The 17032-nt window shown below is 27.0% G+C and overlaps 5 protein-coding genes across 11 annotated transcripts in view; 2 read left to right on the forward strand and 3 right to left on the reverse strand.

Annotated features, from left to right (window-relative positions):
- Nucleotides 1–3082, reverse strand: part of LOC127291179 (myocyte-specific enhancer factor 2) — a 53943-nt gene extending 50861 nt beyond the window's left edge. For 3 of the 5 annotated variants that reach the window (XM_051320117.1, XM_051320116.1, XM_051320111.1), the window contains exon 1: nucleotides 2697–3081. The gene's annotated coding sequence lies outside the window, so the exon portion shown is untranslated. Of the gene's footprint in view, nucleotides 1–403; nucleotides 421–2696 lie in introns of those variants that run through there. The other 2 variants (XM_051320119.1, XM_051320112.1) reach the window with 2 other exon arrangements.
- A 730-nt stretch (nucleotides 3083–3812) lies between these two features.
- Nucleotides 3813–6148, forward strand: LOC127291183 (protein mono-ADP-ribosyltransferase PARP16). Of its 2 annotated transcripts, none has more exons than XM_051320122.1 (7): nucleotides 3813–3977; nucleotides 4519–4826; nucleotides 4912–5067; nucleotides 5189–5398; nucleotides 5479–5644; nucleotides 5722–5854; nucleotides 5916–6148. In XM_051320122.1, the coding sequence occupies exons 2-7, from the start codon at nucleotides 4542–4544 to the stop codon at nucleotides 6073–6075; spliced, it is 1110 nt and encodes a 369-aa protein (XP_051176079.1). In that variant the 5' UTR covers nucleotides 3813–3977; nucleotides 4519–4541; the 3' UTR covers nucleotides 6076–6148. The 2 variants fall into 2 exon arrangements, with proteins under 2 accessions (XP_051176079.1, XP_051176080.1); XM_051320123.1 differs by lacking the exon at nucleotides 3813–3977 and adding an exon at nucleotides 4185–4360.
- Nucleotides 5975–8368, reverse strand: LOC127291187 (vacuolar protein sorting-associated protein 26C). 2 transcript variants are annotated; one of them, XM_051320132.1, is made up of 6 exons: nucleotides 8283–8368; nucleotides 7548–7691; nucleotides 7073–7465; nucleotides 6903–6999; nucleotides 6704–6829; nucleotides 5975–6546 (listed from the first exon to the last, which is right to left on the reverse strand). In XM_051320132.1, the coding sequence occupies exons 2-6, from the start codon at nucleotides 7620–7622 to the stop codon at nucleotides 6464–6466; spliced, it is 774 nt and encodes a 257-aa protein (XP_051176089.1). In that variant the 5' UTR covers nucleotides 7623–7691; nucleotides 8283–8368; the 3' UTR covers nucleotides 5975–6463. The 2 variants fall into 2 exon arrangements, with proteins under 2 accessions (XP_051176089.1, XP_051176088.1); XM_051320131.1 differs by lacking the exon at nucleotides 8283–8368 and adding an exon at nucleotides 7763–8126.
- Nucleotides 8316–11822, forward strand: LOC127291181 (G2/mitotic-specific cyclin-B). Its single transcript, XM_051320120.1, has 5 exons — nucleotides 8316–8497; nucleotides 9145–9714; nucleotides 9807–10046; nucleotides 10130–10248; nucleotides 10333–11822. The coding sequence occupies exons 1-5, from the start codon at nucleotides 8468–8470 to the stop codon at nucleotides 10583–10585; spliced, it is 1212 nt and encodes a 403-aa protein (XP_051176077.1). The 5' UTR covers nucleotides 8316–8467; the 3' UTR covers nucleotides 10586–11822.
- LOC127291174 (putative elongator complex protein 1) lies at nucleotides 11169–17030 on the reverse strand. Its single transcript, XM_051320105.1, has 12 exons — nucleotides 16472–17030; nucleotides 15973–16398; nucleotides 15391–15891; nucleotides 15107–15312; nucleotides 14631–15034; nucleotides 13471–14569; nucleotides 13180–13373; nucleotides 12827–13091; nucleotides 12614–12750; nucleotides 12393–12547; nucleotides 12246–12297; nucleotides 11169–12168 (listed from the first exon to the last, which is right to left on the reverse strand). Exons 1-12 carry the CDS (start codon nucleotides 16883–16885, stop codon nucleotides 12083–12085), a joined length of 3939 nt encoding a protein of 1312 aa, XP_051176062.1. The 5' UTR covers nucleotides 16886–17030; the 3' UTR covers nucleotides 11169–12082.
- Nucleotides 17031–17032: the final 2 nt, after the last annotated feature.

The following is a 17032-nucleotide window of genomic DNA, read 5'->3' on the forward strand; positions in this document are numbered from 1 at the left end:
GATAAGCTGACATCTGATAAAAGTCTTAAAGTGTGTATACTGAAATCGCCTCAAGAATTGATAACTACAAGAAAATCACTTTATTCTTATATTAAAAAAAAAAAGAAGAAAAAATACGATGATCTTTAACAAAAATAACTTCGATGATTTGATGACTTTGCGCGTGCATAAAAATTACTTTAGTGTAATTGTTTCTAAATATTAACAATCGATTTATTTCTTCCTTAAATTATAATTTTCTTTTTACTAAATTTTTTTTTTTTTTTTAAATTAAATGATAAAAATGTCTATAGAAAATTATTTGAATTTCTATGCGTTATATCAAAGTTTTGTGTATGTGTGTGTGTTATTAAATCACATTCTGACCATGTAATTACAGCAGTCGAGATAATATCGTACATACCCTCGCCCTGTAATGTTGATTTGTGTAAAATCAATTTGAAAGTGCCTCAAGGAGAAAACGATTAGGATCCTATATCGATTTCAAGATCTAGGAAACTTGATGAAGTTTAAAATTTTGACACACTTAGGACAATGTATATATACTAAAGCAAAACAATGACTCTTAGAATTATATTCCATTTAAATAATTAATTACAGTCAATAAAATTTTAATCCCTAAATTAACGTATTCATTAGAATTCTTTTTTTTTCGCAAAATACTTTTTAAATTTCAATATAAAAAAAAAATTATTTTAACTGAATTCACATCTTACAAGTATATATAATTTGAACAAGAAAAGAACATTAAGATAAGAAAATTTAATTAATTAAAAAAACAAATGATACTACACTACATGAAAAAGATAATAAAGCAGTTTTTTGAAAACATAAACATTCATGTAATAATAATCCCAGCGAAATTTAATTCATTCTTCAAATAAAATATTTACCGCTAAATTTTACGCCTAATAGAAAAAAAATAACATGTATTTTCTTCATTACGGTAAATTAATAGTAATAATAATAAAAAAAAACTTGAGATTGAATTTTCACGTCAGAAAAACCTTGGATTGAAAAATTATTCAAGTGTTTTGAAAACAAGTAAACAGGATTACTTGCATTTACATAAAATGCGATTAATTTTCTACTTTACCGATTCAATAAGACATTCCAGATGGCGACATCATGCACACACATCTTGAATTTTTATTCAGAGAAAATAAAATAAATTTAAAAAATTAATTATCTTTCATTATTAATTAATCTTGTTATCATTTCTGTAAATTAACCGGAAACATATTATAAATTTTCAATTTCACTCGTTAATCACAAACAGAGAATTTAATGTATGTAAAAATATGTTGTCTTTATATTAAAAAAAAAAAAAAACATCTAAAAAAACAAGCAGTAACTTACAAAATGTTATCCTTAGTGCGAATAACAATTTTTATAACCTTGTATTGTTTACTTTTGTTATTATACAAAAAAAAAAATTTAGTTAAATAGAAAAATTAGTACACTCATGTGTATACGCGATACGAAGACTCAATTTTAATTGTTAGACAAAACCAAGTGCTAATAGTTATAAATTTTACAGAAATATTCCAGCTGTTTAAATTTACATATTATCATTATAGGTGTGCGTTAAGTTTTATAATATTGAGTAGATAATGACAGAAAATGAAAACAAGAATCTATGCTCTTTGAAAAATATATATAAAATAATAAAACGTAGATCAATTTTTGTCAATAAAAGTGTGAATAAATTTTATATTTTGTAAAAAATATACAAAATTTACTAAATTGATTTTACATAACCTACATTTTTTTAAATGAAAGTGATTTTGAAAAAATATAATAATTTTCTCTAGTGAATAATCTATAAACACAAAAAAAAATTTAATTGTTAAAATAAACAAAATCAACACTTGTGAAATAGAATAATACCTCAAGGATTACAGTAGCAATTGCTAATCAAAACAGTGAAAAGTATTTTACTAAATAATAAAACGAGATTCTTTACAGGGGCTTTTAAAATATTATTTTAGCAAATGAAACATTTGTAGGATAAGGATTTTAACAAGAATTGAATAGTCATATACACCAATCTTATCAGTTAAGTATTAATTATCAAGTCTTTCTACTTTAAATAAAAATCTTCAATAATAATGTCGTTTAAAATCCACCAAAAAGAAACTAACTATTGTCCCAATTAATGAAATAAATTATGAACAATATTTAAACTTTAAAAAAAAAATTAGAAACAAATAAAGAATGTAATCAGGGAGAGATCAGTTTAACTTGTTTTCAGTTATAAAAAAGATCTCAAAAAGATTGACATTGAAAGAAACGACAATAAAGAATAAGAATGTGAGACCAAGAATGAAAAAAAAAAGAAATGAATCTATTCAAAAAACATGATAATGTGAAGGAGGCGAGTTATATTTTTCTGGTTCGTATACCATTCAGAGTGCAAACAAGATCAATATATCTCGCATGACAACATAAGCACATCGATACATTTTTTGAAAAGAACAAGACTGAATATTACAAGAGTTGAGCTTTCTCTTGAAACATCGAACAGATGCAAATTGCGAACTCCGCCAGGGGGAAAAACAAGCGGGAGTGAAGCTGATTTTTTGCCAAAAACGAAACTCAATGTCATATGTAAACCGAAGGCCATGTACAACAGACGGACTGCACATTGTGCTTTAAGATTCAAATAGATAAACATGACAAGGAATTTTACTTACTTGTAAATTTATACCGGTTGAATATTACTTTTTGGTTGAGGTTCCTTTTTCGTTTCACGAATTATTTAACTTCGCACAGTAACATTATTGTACTAAAAAAAAAAAAAACCGAGCGAGCCTGATCAAAACCACAATTTTCGTGACGTCATCGGAGACAGACATGCGCAAACGTTTTTCGGTGATTTTCCATGTACCGAAAACCACGTGCAAAACAACTTCACTTTTCACGACACTACATTGCTAAAAAACCTAAAACATTATTGAATGAAAACTACTTGATTTTGGAGAAATTTCGTGCACTAATCGTAAAAACAACCACGATTGCCGACATCCATCCATCCACTCCCACTTGTTAAGTGACGTACACTGACGTCATCCATAGTTTACCTTGAAGCATGACATTGAATTCCAGTGCTGCCAACTGTATTTCATTAAATGCCCGCATTTTATTGGAATTAAGAAATTTTTCGAAAAACAATTGGAATTTCTATGAAAATGATTGATGAAAACAATCAATATGAATCAGCAATTTAAGAAAAAACACTTTTTATTGTTAAAGACTGACAACAAAGTGCTTTAAAAAGCAAATGAAAGTGACTGGAGTAGAAAAAAATGAAAGGCAATGTTCACGTGACTCAAACAATTTAACTGCAATAATTAAAGAATTTTTAAGAAACTGTTTTGAGAATAAGTAAAAAGAAAATTGAGACTAATAACTTTATAACGAAAAGATCATAATGTATGAACACGCATTTTCTGAAAAATGTAAATTTTTTTATCTAGTGACTTTTGGTGGTGACAAAAATGTAATTTTGGCGCTAGTTTTAAAACATTTAAAAGTTTCCAAAGGAAATTTTTTCATTAGCCAATCAAAAAGAAATTCGGAAGTAGTAGATGGCGTGGCGGTATTTGGCGCGAAAATTCAATTATTATTATGGTTTGCAGTTTTAATAAATGCGAATTTTTGCATTTAAATTGTATGAAAAATAATGCATTTTTACTATGATATGGCAGAGAATATATTAATCATAAACCCTAAAGACAAAAATATTGAAAATACAACGTACTTTTCTTTTAAAAAAGCAAATTTCTTTGAAAATAATATAATAATATGCTAGTTTACGTCGCGTCGGCAATGGTACCTCACTTCAGGTAGTTTCATTGACATAACAAAAGACGACGCGAAACAATTTTATAGTGACTTCATTTAATGCAAATGGATTAAAGTTTTTAATAAGAAAAAATGATTTCTGTCATTTAAGGACAAATTCCCTGTAATAAGTAAGTTAAATATGTAAATAAATTGTATTTTTAATTATGAAATTAGTTCATAAATTAGTGTTCTTTCATCGAACTTCAGAATTGTACAATTGTTTGCCAGTGTTGAAATATTTTATCATTTCGTGATGACTTTTATCATAAAAATGAAGTATTTACATAGAATAACCTGATTGTGACACTTTATCATCAATGATGACATGTACATTTCCTTATGAAGGACTGTAGAATCAAATATCTTGACGTGTCATTAGAATTTGTTTACACATAATTTAAATGAATTTTTATCCACTTAATAATTTTTTCTACATTTTAAATAAAAAATGTTAAATATTAAACATCGAACGATAAAATTTTAATTTTAATTTAACTGCCAAATGAATCAGGTGACCTACGCATATTTATGTTAATTGACAGAAATTAATGACATTTTTAAAAGAATTTTTATTCTTTTTTTTAATTTTTTAAATTGTAATATTTAAAATAAAATTTGTTATAAAATTATTCAACTGAATAGAGTAATGATAGATTATTAATTTTTTAGGTGCTGCTGTTTGCTTTATAATTATGGAAACTGCGGAAAATAATTCGAATAAGGAAGAAATTTCTTCGAAAAATTACAGAATTGACGGGCAAAGAAATAAAACGGATTTAATAGAAAAAACAATATTAGAGGAAAATGTCGAAAAGAAAATACTTTCTTTAAAGCATTTATTGGAAAAAGATCCAAAGTCTGCAGACCTTAAATGGTCTTTATTTATCGCAGCCAGTCATACTTATCGATATGACACTTGTCTCAAACCATTTCCTCCAATGTATATAAGGAAAGAATGCAAGGACATTGATGCTTTAGTAAATATAATTTTAATTTAACGAATAATTTAAGTGAACGAAATAATATTATGGAAAAAAAATAATATATATATATTTTTTTTAGAGAAAAACACTAGAAACAATTCCTCCTTTAAGTATAATTTATCATGAACTCAATGAGCCAAATGTTTATGAAAATTATGGTCCAGCTATAGATTTATTATATTGGTTATTAGTAAAATTACGAGATCCTCATATGAAAAGTGTTAGCAAAGAAAGTGTACGTATAAATGAATTTTCGAAAAATTAGTATTTAAAAAGTAATTAATTTTTTTGTTAAAAAAATTGGAGAAAATTTTTCTATTTATTTCTCTCTAATGGAAATTGCATTTTTTTTTCAGTTTGAAACAGTATTGAAGAAAGTCCCATCGGAAATGCAAGTAGCTCCACCAAATTTAATTTTCCAAATCGCTAGTATGAAACATTCCACATCAGAGGAAAAATGGCAAACAGCAGCCAGAGGTCATGCCACATTTTATGCCTATCATGGCAGTCGACTAGATAATTTTCATTCCATTTTACATTATGGTTTACAACAAAACATGTGCAAAGTAATGTAAAAAATATTAAAATTGAAAAAAAAATGTCATTAATTTCGAATCTATAATTTTATATCTTTCTTTTATTCTAGAATCCTCTGTTTGGCAATGGAATTTATTTATCCAGTGAATTAGGAGTCAGTTTACCATACAGTCCTGTTGGTTACGGCTGGGGTGGTAGTCTTCTTGGCAGCAAAATGAGTTGTGTTGCACTTTGTGAACTAATTAATCATCCTGGCGTAAAACGAGGAGATTCCGGTAATTAACGAAAATTTTACGTGAAAAAAACTATCTCTAAACGATTTAAAAAAAAATTTATACTTTCTTAATTAAAGCTGAGAAGGGAAGGAGTGTGATACCAGATGCTGTTGGTGGGAAGGTACCAAACAAATATTACGTAGTAACCAACAGTGATTTAGTTCGAATTCGCTATCTACTTGTCTACAGTCAAGAATTTAATTCGTCAAGGTAATATAGATTATTTGAAAACTAAAGATAAAAATTAAGTTTCAAAACTGTTTTTTTTCAGAGAGTCAAACAAAACAGGCGTGCTCGCATGGTTCCGAAAACACAAACTACTGACATTCGTACTTGGTTACGTCGTCTTATTAGCTTCTGTTGGTTTAACACATAATAAACATGTCGAAAAATATTTAAAATTATTTATACAAAGAGCAGGCTTCGAATAGGAAAATTATTTTTACCAAAATTTTTGTACTTAACGACTATTTACAATATAAATAAATATTACCGTTTTTTAAATACGCTCGATCACTTTCCTAACTATTAGTAAACTAATTAATTTTCTCAAACATATAATAAATCGAAGACTAGTAAATTGGAGAAAAAATTAATTGAAAACTCGACAATTGAATTAAATAATCGAAGACAACTAACGAAATTATTTTAATATTAAAAAAAATATTTATAAACAATTGCTAAAAAACTGACCAAAAGAAAAATCTCAAAGGGGAAAAATATAGAATGACAGATTCAAAATTTATCCTAGAAAAATATGTAAAATAGATAAATTAGAATTATTCTATATAACTACCAATATCCCTCAATGTTGACCATTTAGTTTCTCGTTAAAATAATTGGGAAGTTTTCAGTTACCAAATAATCGTCTTCGAACACGATAATAAGATTTACCTCAAATTCTGGAAAAATGAAGAATTCATTATCGCTATTCTTTGATAATTTTCACAGAATGAGGCAAAGTTCGATAACTTTCTATAATTTTCCACATTAAAATAATTTTCCTAATTTTGAAAGTTATCGCACTTTTACTGAATTCTATAATTTTAATTTTCTTACCAACTTTAAAATTACTTGTTGTAAGTGACGGACATGTAAAAAGACGTGGAAATATCATATAAATCGGTATTGGAAGACCAGTACAAACACTACCTTCACCAATTTGAATATTTTGTATTTCGGTAGCTAAAAATGATCCTATTTAATTCCTAAAACTTTTTTTTTTTTAAATTTTAAGTAGAAAATTTTTTACACTCACCATCCCTTGAATAACCTTCAGCACATCCACAAGTTTCTACCCTTACAAGTTGTAATTCTATGGATTTTATCACAGCTTCACAATGTTCAATATTTACCTGAAAACAAATTTTTAAATATAATAATTCAATTTTGTAAATAAATTTACAAATAAAAGTTTTTAATTCTAACCTCTCCTGTCAAAGGTTCAGATAATTTACAACTCAATGAATTTAATTTGCCAGAAATAAAGAATCGAGGTAAATTTGTTCTTTCTCTTGTATTATGAAGTGATTCTGGCATAATTTTAAATGGCACTGGTTTTATTTGCTCGTTAACCAATTTAGGACATAATTTATCCTCAACCATAAATTCTACTGATTTATTCACGTCTTTGGCAAGAAAACTTCTTTTAATATCACATCGAATCATATATTGAATATTCACAAATACTCCATGATATGTTTCATAAAGAGTTTTACTACCACGAGGCTTTAAGGGAAGATCAAAAGGTATTTCTGTTTTGCCACTAGGAATTTTTCCTGATGGAGCAACATCCAAAGTGTATTGCACAAGTTGTATTGGCTGAAATAAATAATTTTATAATAATTAACAATTGTTAATTACTGCTTTAATAATATTTTTGTCCAAATTAATTATATTATACCTTAACAGAATTGTAAAATGCCTCGAAGATGCCAACAGTTTTAGAACTGAGTTGCAAATTAACACAACCCTCCATTGTGAGAAAAATACCATCATGTTTGATATCTGAATTCGTTTGTATCAAAATTAAACCTGTAACACTTTCCTACAAAAAAAAAAAAAACAGAAACATTAAATAATTCACATTTTTAATAATACGAAAATTCAAAAACTAACCCCTTCATGATATATTTTACTGGCTCTTTTTAACCTAATATCAACACTGATCGACATAATGCTTTTAAAATTAACTTAAAAAATGTTAAAAGCAACGGAAAAACAATATATTATTCACAACAATAAGAGAATGAAATAGATAAATATGTATATGTCAAATTAACTAAACGTTAAAATTTCAGTGCACTTAACCTCTTCATTTTTTGAAACGTATTAAAAAATATATATATTAAACACAAATAGATTCTACAAAGACAAAATAATTACACACTGAATTTAATTTATCGAAATATCTTGATCTAAACACTACTTGCTAAATATTTTGAAATATATTTTCTTTGATTAAAAAAAGAAGTTATGTCGAATACACAAGACAAAATGAATGACTTTACCAAAACAATTAAATCTAACCAATCACTTTATGTCTTTTATGGAAACTAAAACTGTTTAACCAATCAAAATTTAATATTCTATTTGAATCGGTAAAAGTCGTGAAATTTCGGCAAATTTCGGTACTTACTTCCGGCGTGTCTCATTCCTCTTTCCCTCCACCCCAGTCACCCATCAGCAGTCAGCAACTAAACAAATTCAAACAGAGAGACGTTATTTGAGAAGTCCGTTATCTAAAATATCATTTGATATTTTCGGCTTCGTTTTAGGATCGCCTCTTGAGAAGTTTTGATTTTCACAAGAATAAAAATCACAATGGCATTGAGAAATCGTATTCCAGTTACGGTAAGTCTTAATAATTTCAAAAAATAAAGAAAAATGCTTTTCAATGGAAACAAGGGGGGGAACGCGTGACCGTTAAAGTGTCGTTTAAATGCCCTCTTTGTGATTTTTAATCAAAAAAACCACGCCACTTCTATTTTGATTTTATTTTTCTAATTAGACGAATTTTTTTTTAATTTTGTGGTTGACAGAAGATATATAGTTTCTTTGTTTTTTTTTCAATAAATTTTTATTAAAACGGAATTTGACTTATTTATGAAGTAAGGCTTGACAATAATGTCTGAATGTTTGCTTTTTCCAACGATGAAAAAAAAAACGAAAAAGGAAAAGAAAGTAATAGAATAATGTTTATTTTCTATTATTCAAATTTTCTTCTTTAAATTTATCACAAATTTATTCAAATTAAATTGTTTTAATAAATAATATGAATGAATTATTTTGTTTAGGGGAAAATGCTTCTATTTTCATTGACCTCACAGCTAGAGAAACAAACATCAAAATATTGACAAATTTTCTTTAATTTAAATATGAACATATTTATCTAATGAAAAATCATTCTTTAATGTTCATTTAACAAAAACAGTAAATGAAATATTATTTGTAAATTTTTCCTCTAAAAAATAACTATATATATATATTTTTTTTTTTAGAATATCCTTAACCAGGAGAACACGAAAAATGCTAAATCAACAGCAGTTGGTGTTCCAAAACCAACACGAAGACCAGCTTTGGGTGAAATTGGAAATAAAGTAACAATTCATCGGGGGGTTGATCAAATTCATAAATCAAGTTTGCTTGCTCAAAAGAAGCCAACATTAAAAGAACAATGCAATAAAGATTCGGAAAAATTATTAGACAAACTACCAATCCAAGTTGTTAAACCGGTGGTTAAAGTTGATGTTATCTCTGAAATAAAAAAAGAAGTTGAATTAAGGAAAGAAGTTGAATCTTTTTCATCCGACCTCTTAGAAGTAGAGGATATCGACGAGGATGACAAAGAGAATCCCATCCTAGTTTCAATTTACAGCAATGATATTTATGATTATCTAAGAAAATTAGAAAGGGAATATCCTTTGAAGAAAGGATTTTTGGCTGGACAGGAAGTTACACCAAAAATGAGGCTAGTTCTTGTCGACTGGCTAGTCGAAGTTCATCAACAATTTCGTTTGATGCAAGAAACTCTTTATCTAACTACATCTATCATTGATCGTTTTTTGCAGGTTTGTTTTCATTTTAAAAACAAAAATTAATATTCAAATTGTTATTTTGTAATATTAATGAAAATTAAATTTGTTTTTTTTTTTTTTTTTAGGCGTTCCGCTCGATAGATAAAAAAAGATTACAATTAGTAGGAGTCACCGCCATGTTCATAGCCAGTAAGTACGAAGAAATGTACTCTCCAGACATTAGTGATTTTGTTTATATCACTGATAATGCATATTCAAAAACGGAAATCCTTCAAATGGAAATGCTCATTGTTAGAACGTTAAATTACTCCTTCGGAAAACCACTACCACTTCATTTTTTGAGACGATACAGCAAAGCTGGAAAGGTAAAGTAAATTCAGTGTTTTTTAAATTTATTTTTAAATCAATATTTTAAAATAATTTAATTCTAATTTTTCAACATTTTCAGGCTCTTGGAATTCATCATACAATGGCAAAATATTTTTTGGAGCTCAGTATTGTTAATTATGAAACAAGCCACTATCATCCGAGTTTAATCGCGGCAGCAGCTATTTATCTATCATTCTTGTAAGTAGATTATTGCAATAACTGTTTGTTTTAAGTTGAAAATTTCTTTATAATTAATTTCCTTTAAAAATTTGAAAATTTCAGTGTTATTGGCAACGAAGAATGCGAAGAGGGCAAAGCGATTTGGACAACAACTTTGAGGTATTATACAACTTATAAAAGAGAAGAAGTTTTACCGGTAGTTCATGAGATTGCCTCAATTGTATTGGAAGCAGAAAAAAGCAAATATCAAGCTGTAAGAAAGAAGTATACACTAACAAAACATATGAGGGTTAGTTTACGAACGGAACTCAAATCGCCAACAATGATTGCATTGGCAAAGAAAAAACAGGCTTAAAAGTGTAATATATATATAATATACATATTGAATTGAGTTTAGTTTAAAAATTAATAATAATAAGGGAAACGACAGATCAACTCTTGTGAATTTAAAAGAGGGTAACGTTCAATACCTTAGTCTACATTTTCTCTGCATGCAAAATTGAACTATTCACGAAATTGTTTCGTTTGATGAAACAAGAATATATCGTGAAGAAAAATGTGAATTTTTTTTCCCCATAGTAGCTATTAGATGGAGAAAGGTGTATTTAGATTCCTACTTACAATGGATTTTTCGATAATTTGACATTTCAAAAACAAAAAAAAAAAACTGCGAAGCTGTTTGCTTTTTTAATATTTTCTATTTTGTTAGCCTAATGCATCGACGATTATGAAATTATATTTTACCTAATAACTATTTCTCAACTCAAATTTCATAAATTGTAGAAACATTTTTAAAAAAATAATACGAAATAGAAGAAAACTTGTGAATTTCTGTTCTTGTGGGAAATGTTTTTATAATACGTTTTCTTCTTAAGCGAAGATAACTTGAGTATTGTTTTTAATATATAACGTGCTAAAAAAAAAGGCAATTATGTGTGTTTGAGAAAAAAAAAATTAATAATCGATAGTCATTAATTAGAGTATCTGGCGTTTTGACGTGAGACACAATTTTTTTTTTTTTTAGATTCTTAATGATCTACATAGAAAAGTAATGACTTTAGTTTACTAACGTCGGTGATATGAGGCTAGAGACTGTGATCTATCGATGGATATTAACAATTTCGATTAAATTATTTTTTTTCTTTTCTTTTTTTTTTTTTTAATTTGGTACTATTAAAAGAAAATTAATTTTCATCTGTCGATAGTTTAAAACTCTCACTGCCCACAGCACGCAATTTTTGTTTATTTTATTTTTATATAGATATATATTGTATATTATCAAGGAAAAATAATAATAGGTTTTAAGAATGTGGCAATTATATATATACATTGCAACTTGAAAATAAATGAATGAATTTAAATTGAAGTTATGCCATGCGTTGTACGCTTTAAAAATTACAGATGAATTAAAAATGACAATTGTAAAATTGAAAAGGCATAAAAAAAAGAGAAAAATAACGAGAGGATACTAAATGTTAAACCGTTTCCTTTGATTTTCATCATAGTCAACTTTTCGTAATATTATCGACCGACTGACCTTTATAATATTCTAGGAATGAAATCATTTTGTAAATAAATTCATCATCTATCGACATTTTTCTTTGTTTAATTACCTTTCATAAAATTCTAATTATCGAAAAAAAAGGATCTAAGGATAGGACTTTGTCCAGGAATTAAAAAATTCTATTCTAATTTCAAAAAAAAGATCTAAAATCTGACAATTAGAAATAGAATTATCTAATTGTAATAGTCAAAAAATAGCATTATTTTATTTAAAAACTATTTTAAGAATAAATTCATTCTTTTATTTAAAAAAAAAAAAAATTTTACTTACTTTTAAGTTATAAAAAAGTTAAGTCATTTCTACTTTTTTCGATGTAAACATATCAAGTCCCAAAGAATTTGATTTGATTTCAGGAGGGTAAAATATTTTTGGCTCTGAAAGAAAGAAATTTTTAAATTACATTTTAAAATACATTCTTTTAAATATATTACCGTAAATTTGAAAAACTTACCAATTAAATTTTTCGGTAGTGGATTTTGCGAATTTTCCAAATCATCATTTGTCTGTGGAATAAAAGAAAATGCAATTAAAAGTATTGTTTTTTTTTACAATTTATAACAAAAATTCAATTAATTTAAATTTAGTTTATTATAACTACCATTCTCAGTCTTTCATCGATATCTTTTTTATTCCAAATTTCGTATTTTGCACGCTCAATCAAATTTAAGAACAAACAATAAACATTGTTCAATTCCTCTGCTAGTTTTTCATTATTGAAATTTAAAAGCATCTCTGCAACTAAGGACACTTCACCTAAAAAATAAATATAAAATAAAACTTATATTCAAAATATTTATTTTACTTTTAAAAAAAATTTACCTTTCTGTGCGTAAATCTTGATGATAATTTCATGTAAAGTTCGAAGTAAGGCCAAATCTTCAAAAATACTTCCTTCCTTTAAATTCAAAAGTTTACGCTCATGTTTTCTGCGATTTTTACTCGATTTATATGTTCTCCTAGAAAATTGTAACGTTAAAATAATTATTTTTAATTCAAATGAGACTTTTTAGGCACGTAACAATAAATAATTACCCCGAGGATCGAGAAGATTGAGATGTTCTCGTTACCGTTGAACCTGCAATACTTGAAGTTTCACTTATCAAATCGCTGAATCCCTGCGCAGAGTCTGGCTCATTATCAAAACGAATTTCGTTTTTTAATTGCATTTGTCTTTTATATTCGTCTGATCTGATAAAAGCTAATCGTGTTTTATATTTACAGAATTCTTCCCTGGTTTTTTCAATGTGCAAAATTAAATCTCTTCCATGCTCATGAACTCCAGGTTTTACATGCGTCTCTAAAAAAAAAGAAAATTAAAAATGTTAAATTAAAAAATAAAAAATACAAGAAAAAGATTTACTTCTTATAAAAATAATTAAACTCACCAATTAGATCCATCCGTTTCATACAATATGTTTCCTTCCAAGCATCACGCCACACTTTACCTTCACACAAAACAGCAACAGCATCTTCTGATTTATTCAAATGGTACATCAATACTTCTGCAGCTTCCTTGAATTTTTTATTTTCTCTTAAACGATTCACCAAATCTTCATAAATTTCATACGATTCCGATAAACTGAAATTATTAAAATAAAAATGAGAGCTTATAACATATAAAATATTTTTATTTTTGAAAAATAATAAAAAAAAAATTTTAAATTGGTGATACATACCTTAAATTCATTTTAACAACTGTGATGATAACTTCTTGATAGTTTCCAGCTAATTTGTGAGCATTTAATGCTTCCCTAAGGCACTCAGCTTTATGAAACATAATTGCAGCTTCTCGATATTTTGATTTACGTATAAAAAATTCTCCAAAAGATTTAGCAATTTCTCTATATTCTGTGCTTCGTGAATTAAATAAATTAAGAGCTTTCATATATAATTCATGTTTCTTAATAAATTCGAAACATTCCTCAAATTTATCATTCAATTTCACAATATGTTCTAATGCTTTATTATAACGTTTGAGATGCTTATCAATATTGAATTTCATATAATTTTCCTCGAGATTTTTTAAATGATTCAAAAATGGAACATATTCTTTTGGATCTTTTTGTGATTTTTGTGCAATAAACATTGTCAAATCAAAATCATACATTCCTAATGCCGTGTCAAATAAAACATTTACATCAACTAAATACAATAAATATTTCAAAGCTTCTTCTCCTGAAACACGTTCCTCTTCATTATTCATCGATAATTCATTATTTTTTATTTCTTTCAACTTTTTCAATGCATCCTCAAATGCAACAGTTTGTTGTTTTTTCACTAAACTTATTAAAATTGGTTGTATAAAACGATTTGAATCATGTCTTTCTTCCATTATATTTTTCAAAATATCACATATTTTGTCCACTTTGAATTTCACTTCAACTTCTATTTCTTTGTTTGAATTATTTTGCGATTTTTTATTTTGATAACTACTGGCATATGTTGTTTGTGTAACATCTTCTTCTTTCAATTCTGACAGAAATAAACTCAACCATGATGGATTATTGACATTATTAACAAATTGTATGGCATTTTCCAAAAATAAATTTGGATTGTGATCGTAAAGTAGATTTAAATTTATTCGTTGTTTTCTCATTAAATCAAAAGCTGCTTTGTAATTTAAATTATCAATATAAATGCCAATTATGTGTAGAGAAAGTGCTCTAGGTTGAATGCATTCTAAATTTCCACGTGGCATTTGTAAAATTGTTTGCGCATCTTTTGGAATTGCACGAACTAATAATGATCCTCGTTCAACACGTCTGATACTTAATTCTAGAAATAAAATTTAAATAAAAGATCACTTTTTCATGAGTAAATTTAATAAATGTCTTACCTGAATGTAATACTTCATTATTGCCATTCTCCCATGGTTTAAGTGTCAAATCATTTAAGACAATTTGTCCAATGCCTTTTTCATTTAGAGGAAAACATATTAGAGAATTTTGCAAAGTTGTAAGAAGTAAAAAGTCAGAATGTACATAAAATGAAGTGACATTATTACACACTTCTTTGCCATCGATAAAAAAACGATATTTTTGACTGAGAGAAATAATTAAATGTTTTTTTCCAATTTCTAGAATTTCAACTTTTTTACAAACGTCCAGTAAATTAATACCAATTGGAATAAATTCATTATTAATGTAACGTAAAACATTGCCATTGACAATAATGTAAGCTGAATTTATATCTGGAGAAGGAACAATATGTTGTATTGTTTCATCAAATGTTTTCACTTTCCTGTAATTATTTAATATTAATTTATTTCATTTTTAAGTAAATTTCAATAATTGTTTGTAAAAATTATCTCACTCTATGACAGCTTTATTGGCATCAGTGTTATTTAAATCCTCCAGGCGAATAATGCAAATTGAATTATTTGGTGCAGCGCATAAAATGCTATCCTCTTTAAACCACAAAAAATGATGAAGACTCATTGGGATATTTTTATTTAAAATATTCTCACTTTTCCATTCAATATCATAAGTTTTGACGAATTTATATTTTAGATATGATTCCTGTAAAATTATTGCAATAGAAAAAAGAAAATAATATTTAAAAAAAAGACAGTTTTTAAAAAATAATTACAAACTTACATTTGAATTCACATAAAGAGCCATTCGATAATCATCTAAAATGCAAATCAATGCATTTGAATTGATTGGTGAGTTCATTGTCGTTTCATGTGGAGCAAAAAGAATATTATTTATCATTCCATTGATTTCCAAATTTTCTTGACACATTGGCGGTGGTACAATTCCATCTTTAAAACTTGTTATCAAAGCTTTATCACCATCAATTACACCGACAATTGCCTTATCATTGGAATCCTGACCACGACTATAATTAACTGTCCAATGAAATGTATACGATATTAAATGCATTTCTGTTAAAACTATTAATTTATTGCCATTTTTTGAAGAACCACTCCACGTTACATGAAGTACTGATGTGTCTTTATTAAATTTAAGAACTTGCTTCAAGTACCAATGATAATTTCCCTCACACCATAATTGCAAAAGTGTTTCTTCAGTTTCTATATTTTTACACCAAATTACTAAAATTTCCGAATCATCCGACCAGAGTAAATTTTTAATCTACGAATAAAAAAGAAATTTAATTTTTCAATTAAACTTAAATAGAAAAGTGTTAGAATAACATTTAATTAAAATACATACCTTTAATTTGAGATTTGAAGGTAAAGTAAATTCCCTGTGTTTTAAACCATTTTTTTCAAATAAAGCCACAACATGTTTATTCGGTTGTTTTTGCGTGGTGGCAATTAAATTACCCGAAGGTTTCCAAGAGATATTTTCCTCTAAACCATCTAATAATTCACTCGTATATTGTAAAACATTTTCTCGATTATAAACTTTAAATTGTCGTGTTTTCGATTCATTATTAATAAAACTGACAGCAAACATTGTGCCATCACCACGCCAAGTTATTCTTGGTTTTCCATCATCAGTTTCTGATTTTGTGAAGACAGTTTGTTTTATTTTTGCAGCTGCTTTGCCCTCTGATCCATGAAATTGTGTCTCTTTTTTGCCCCAGCCAACAGTTACAAATTGTTTCTCGCCAAAATCCGAAGAAAATAAATCAACCTAACAAAGAATTTATAGATAAGAATGTATTATTTTTTTTTTAGAAAATTAATTAATAAACATTGTATATTACCTTTGACAATACTTCCAAAGATAAATCAATAGTAACAATATGTCCTTCTGTTGTGACAACGACAATAATATCCATATCAGGACTAACATTCATGCAATGTAAATCGACATTTAATTGTTCATAAAATAATAAATTTTCAGGATCAAGAATATCAAAACAAAACATATTTCCATTGTCAGTGGCATAATAAATTCTGTTCAAAAATGTGAACATGCCAATAATATCACCACAATGATTAGTATTTATAACATCTTCTGATTTTTTACTATCAGAAGGTATACGATAAAAATCTTCTTCTCCACTAATGTAAAAATCATCATTGTCTTGATCAATGCAAAAAGTATGATTGCACTCTAATGAGTCACGTTTTGTAAGTTCACGTATTTCCTGATTATAAAGAGTTAAATTCTTCATTTTGTTTTGCTTCCTTTTCTTCTCTTTTTTCTATATTTAAATTCTTTTAATTCATTTAGTATTAAACATTATTGTTACAACAATAAGAAAAACAACCGAAAACGCGCAGGAAAACACTAACACGTGTTCGAGGATTTAAAAAAAACT

This window comes from Leptopilina boulardi, unplaced genomic scaffold (genome assembly GCF_019393585.1).
Source record: "Leptopilina boulardi isolate dan_hultmark-lab unplaced genomic scaffold, ZJU_Lbou_2.1 LbouV2_126, whole genome shotgun sequence".
NCBI classification, from domain to species: Eukaryota; Metazoa; Arthropoda; class Insecta; order Hymenoptera; family Figitidae; genus Leptopilina; species Leptopilina boulardi.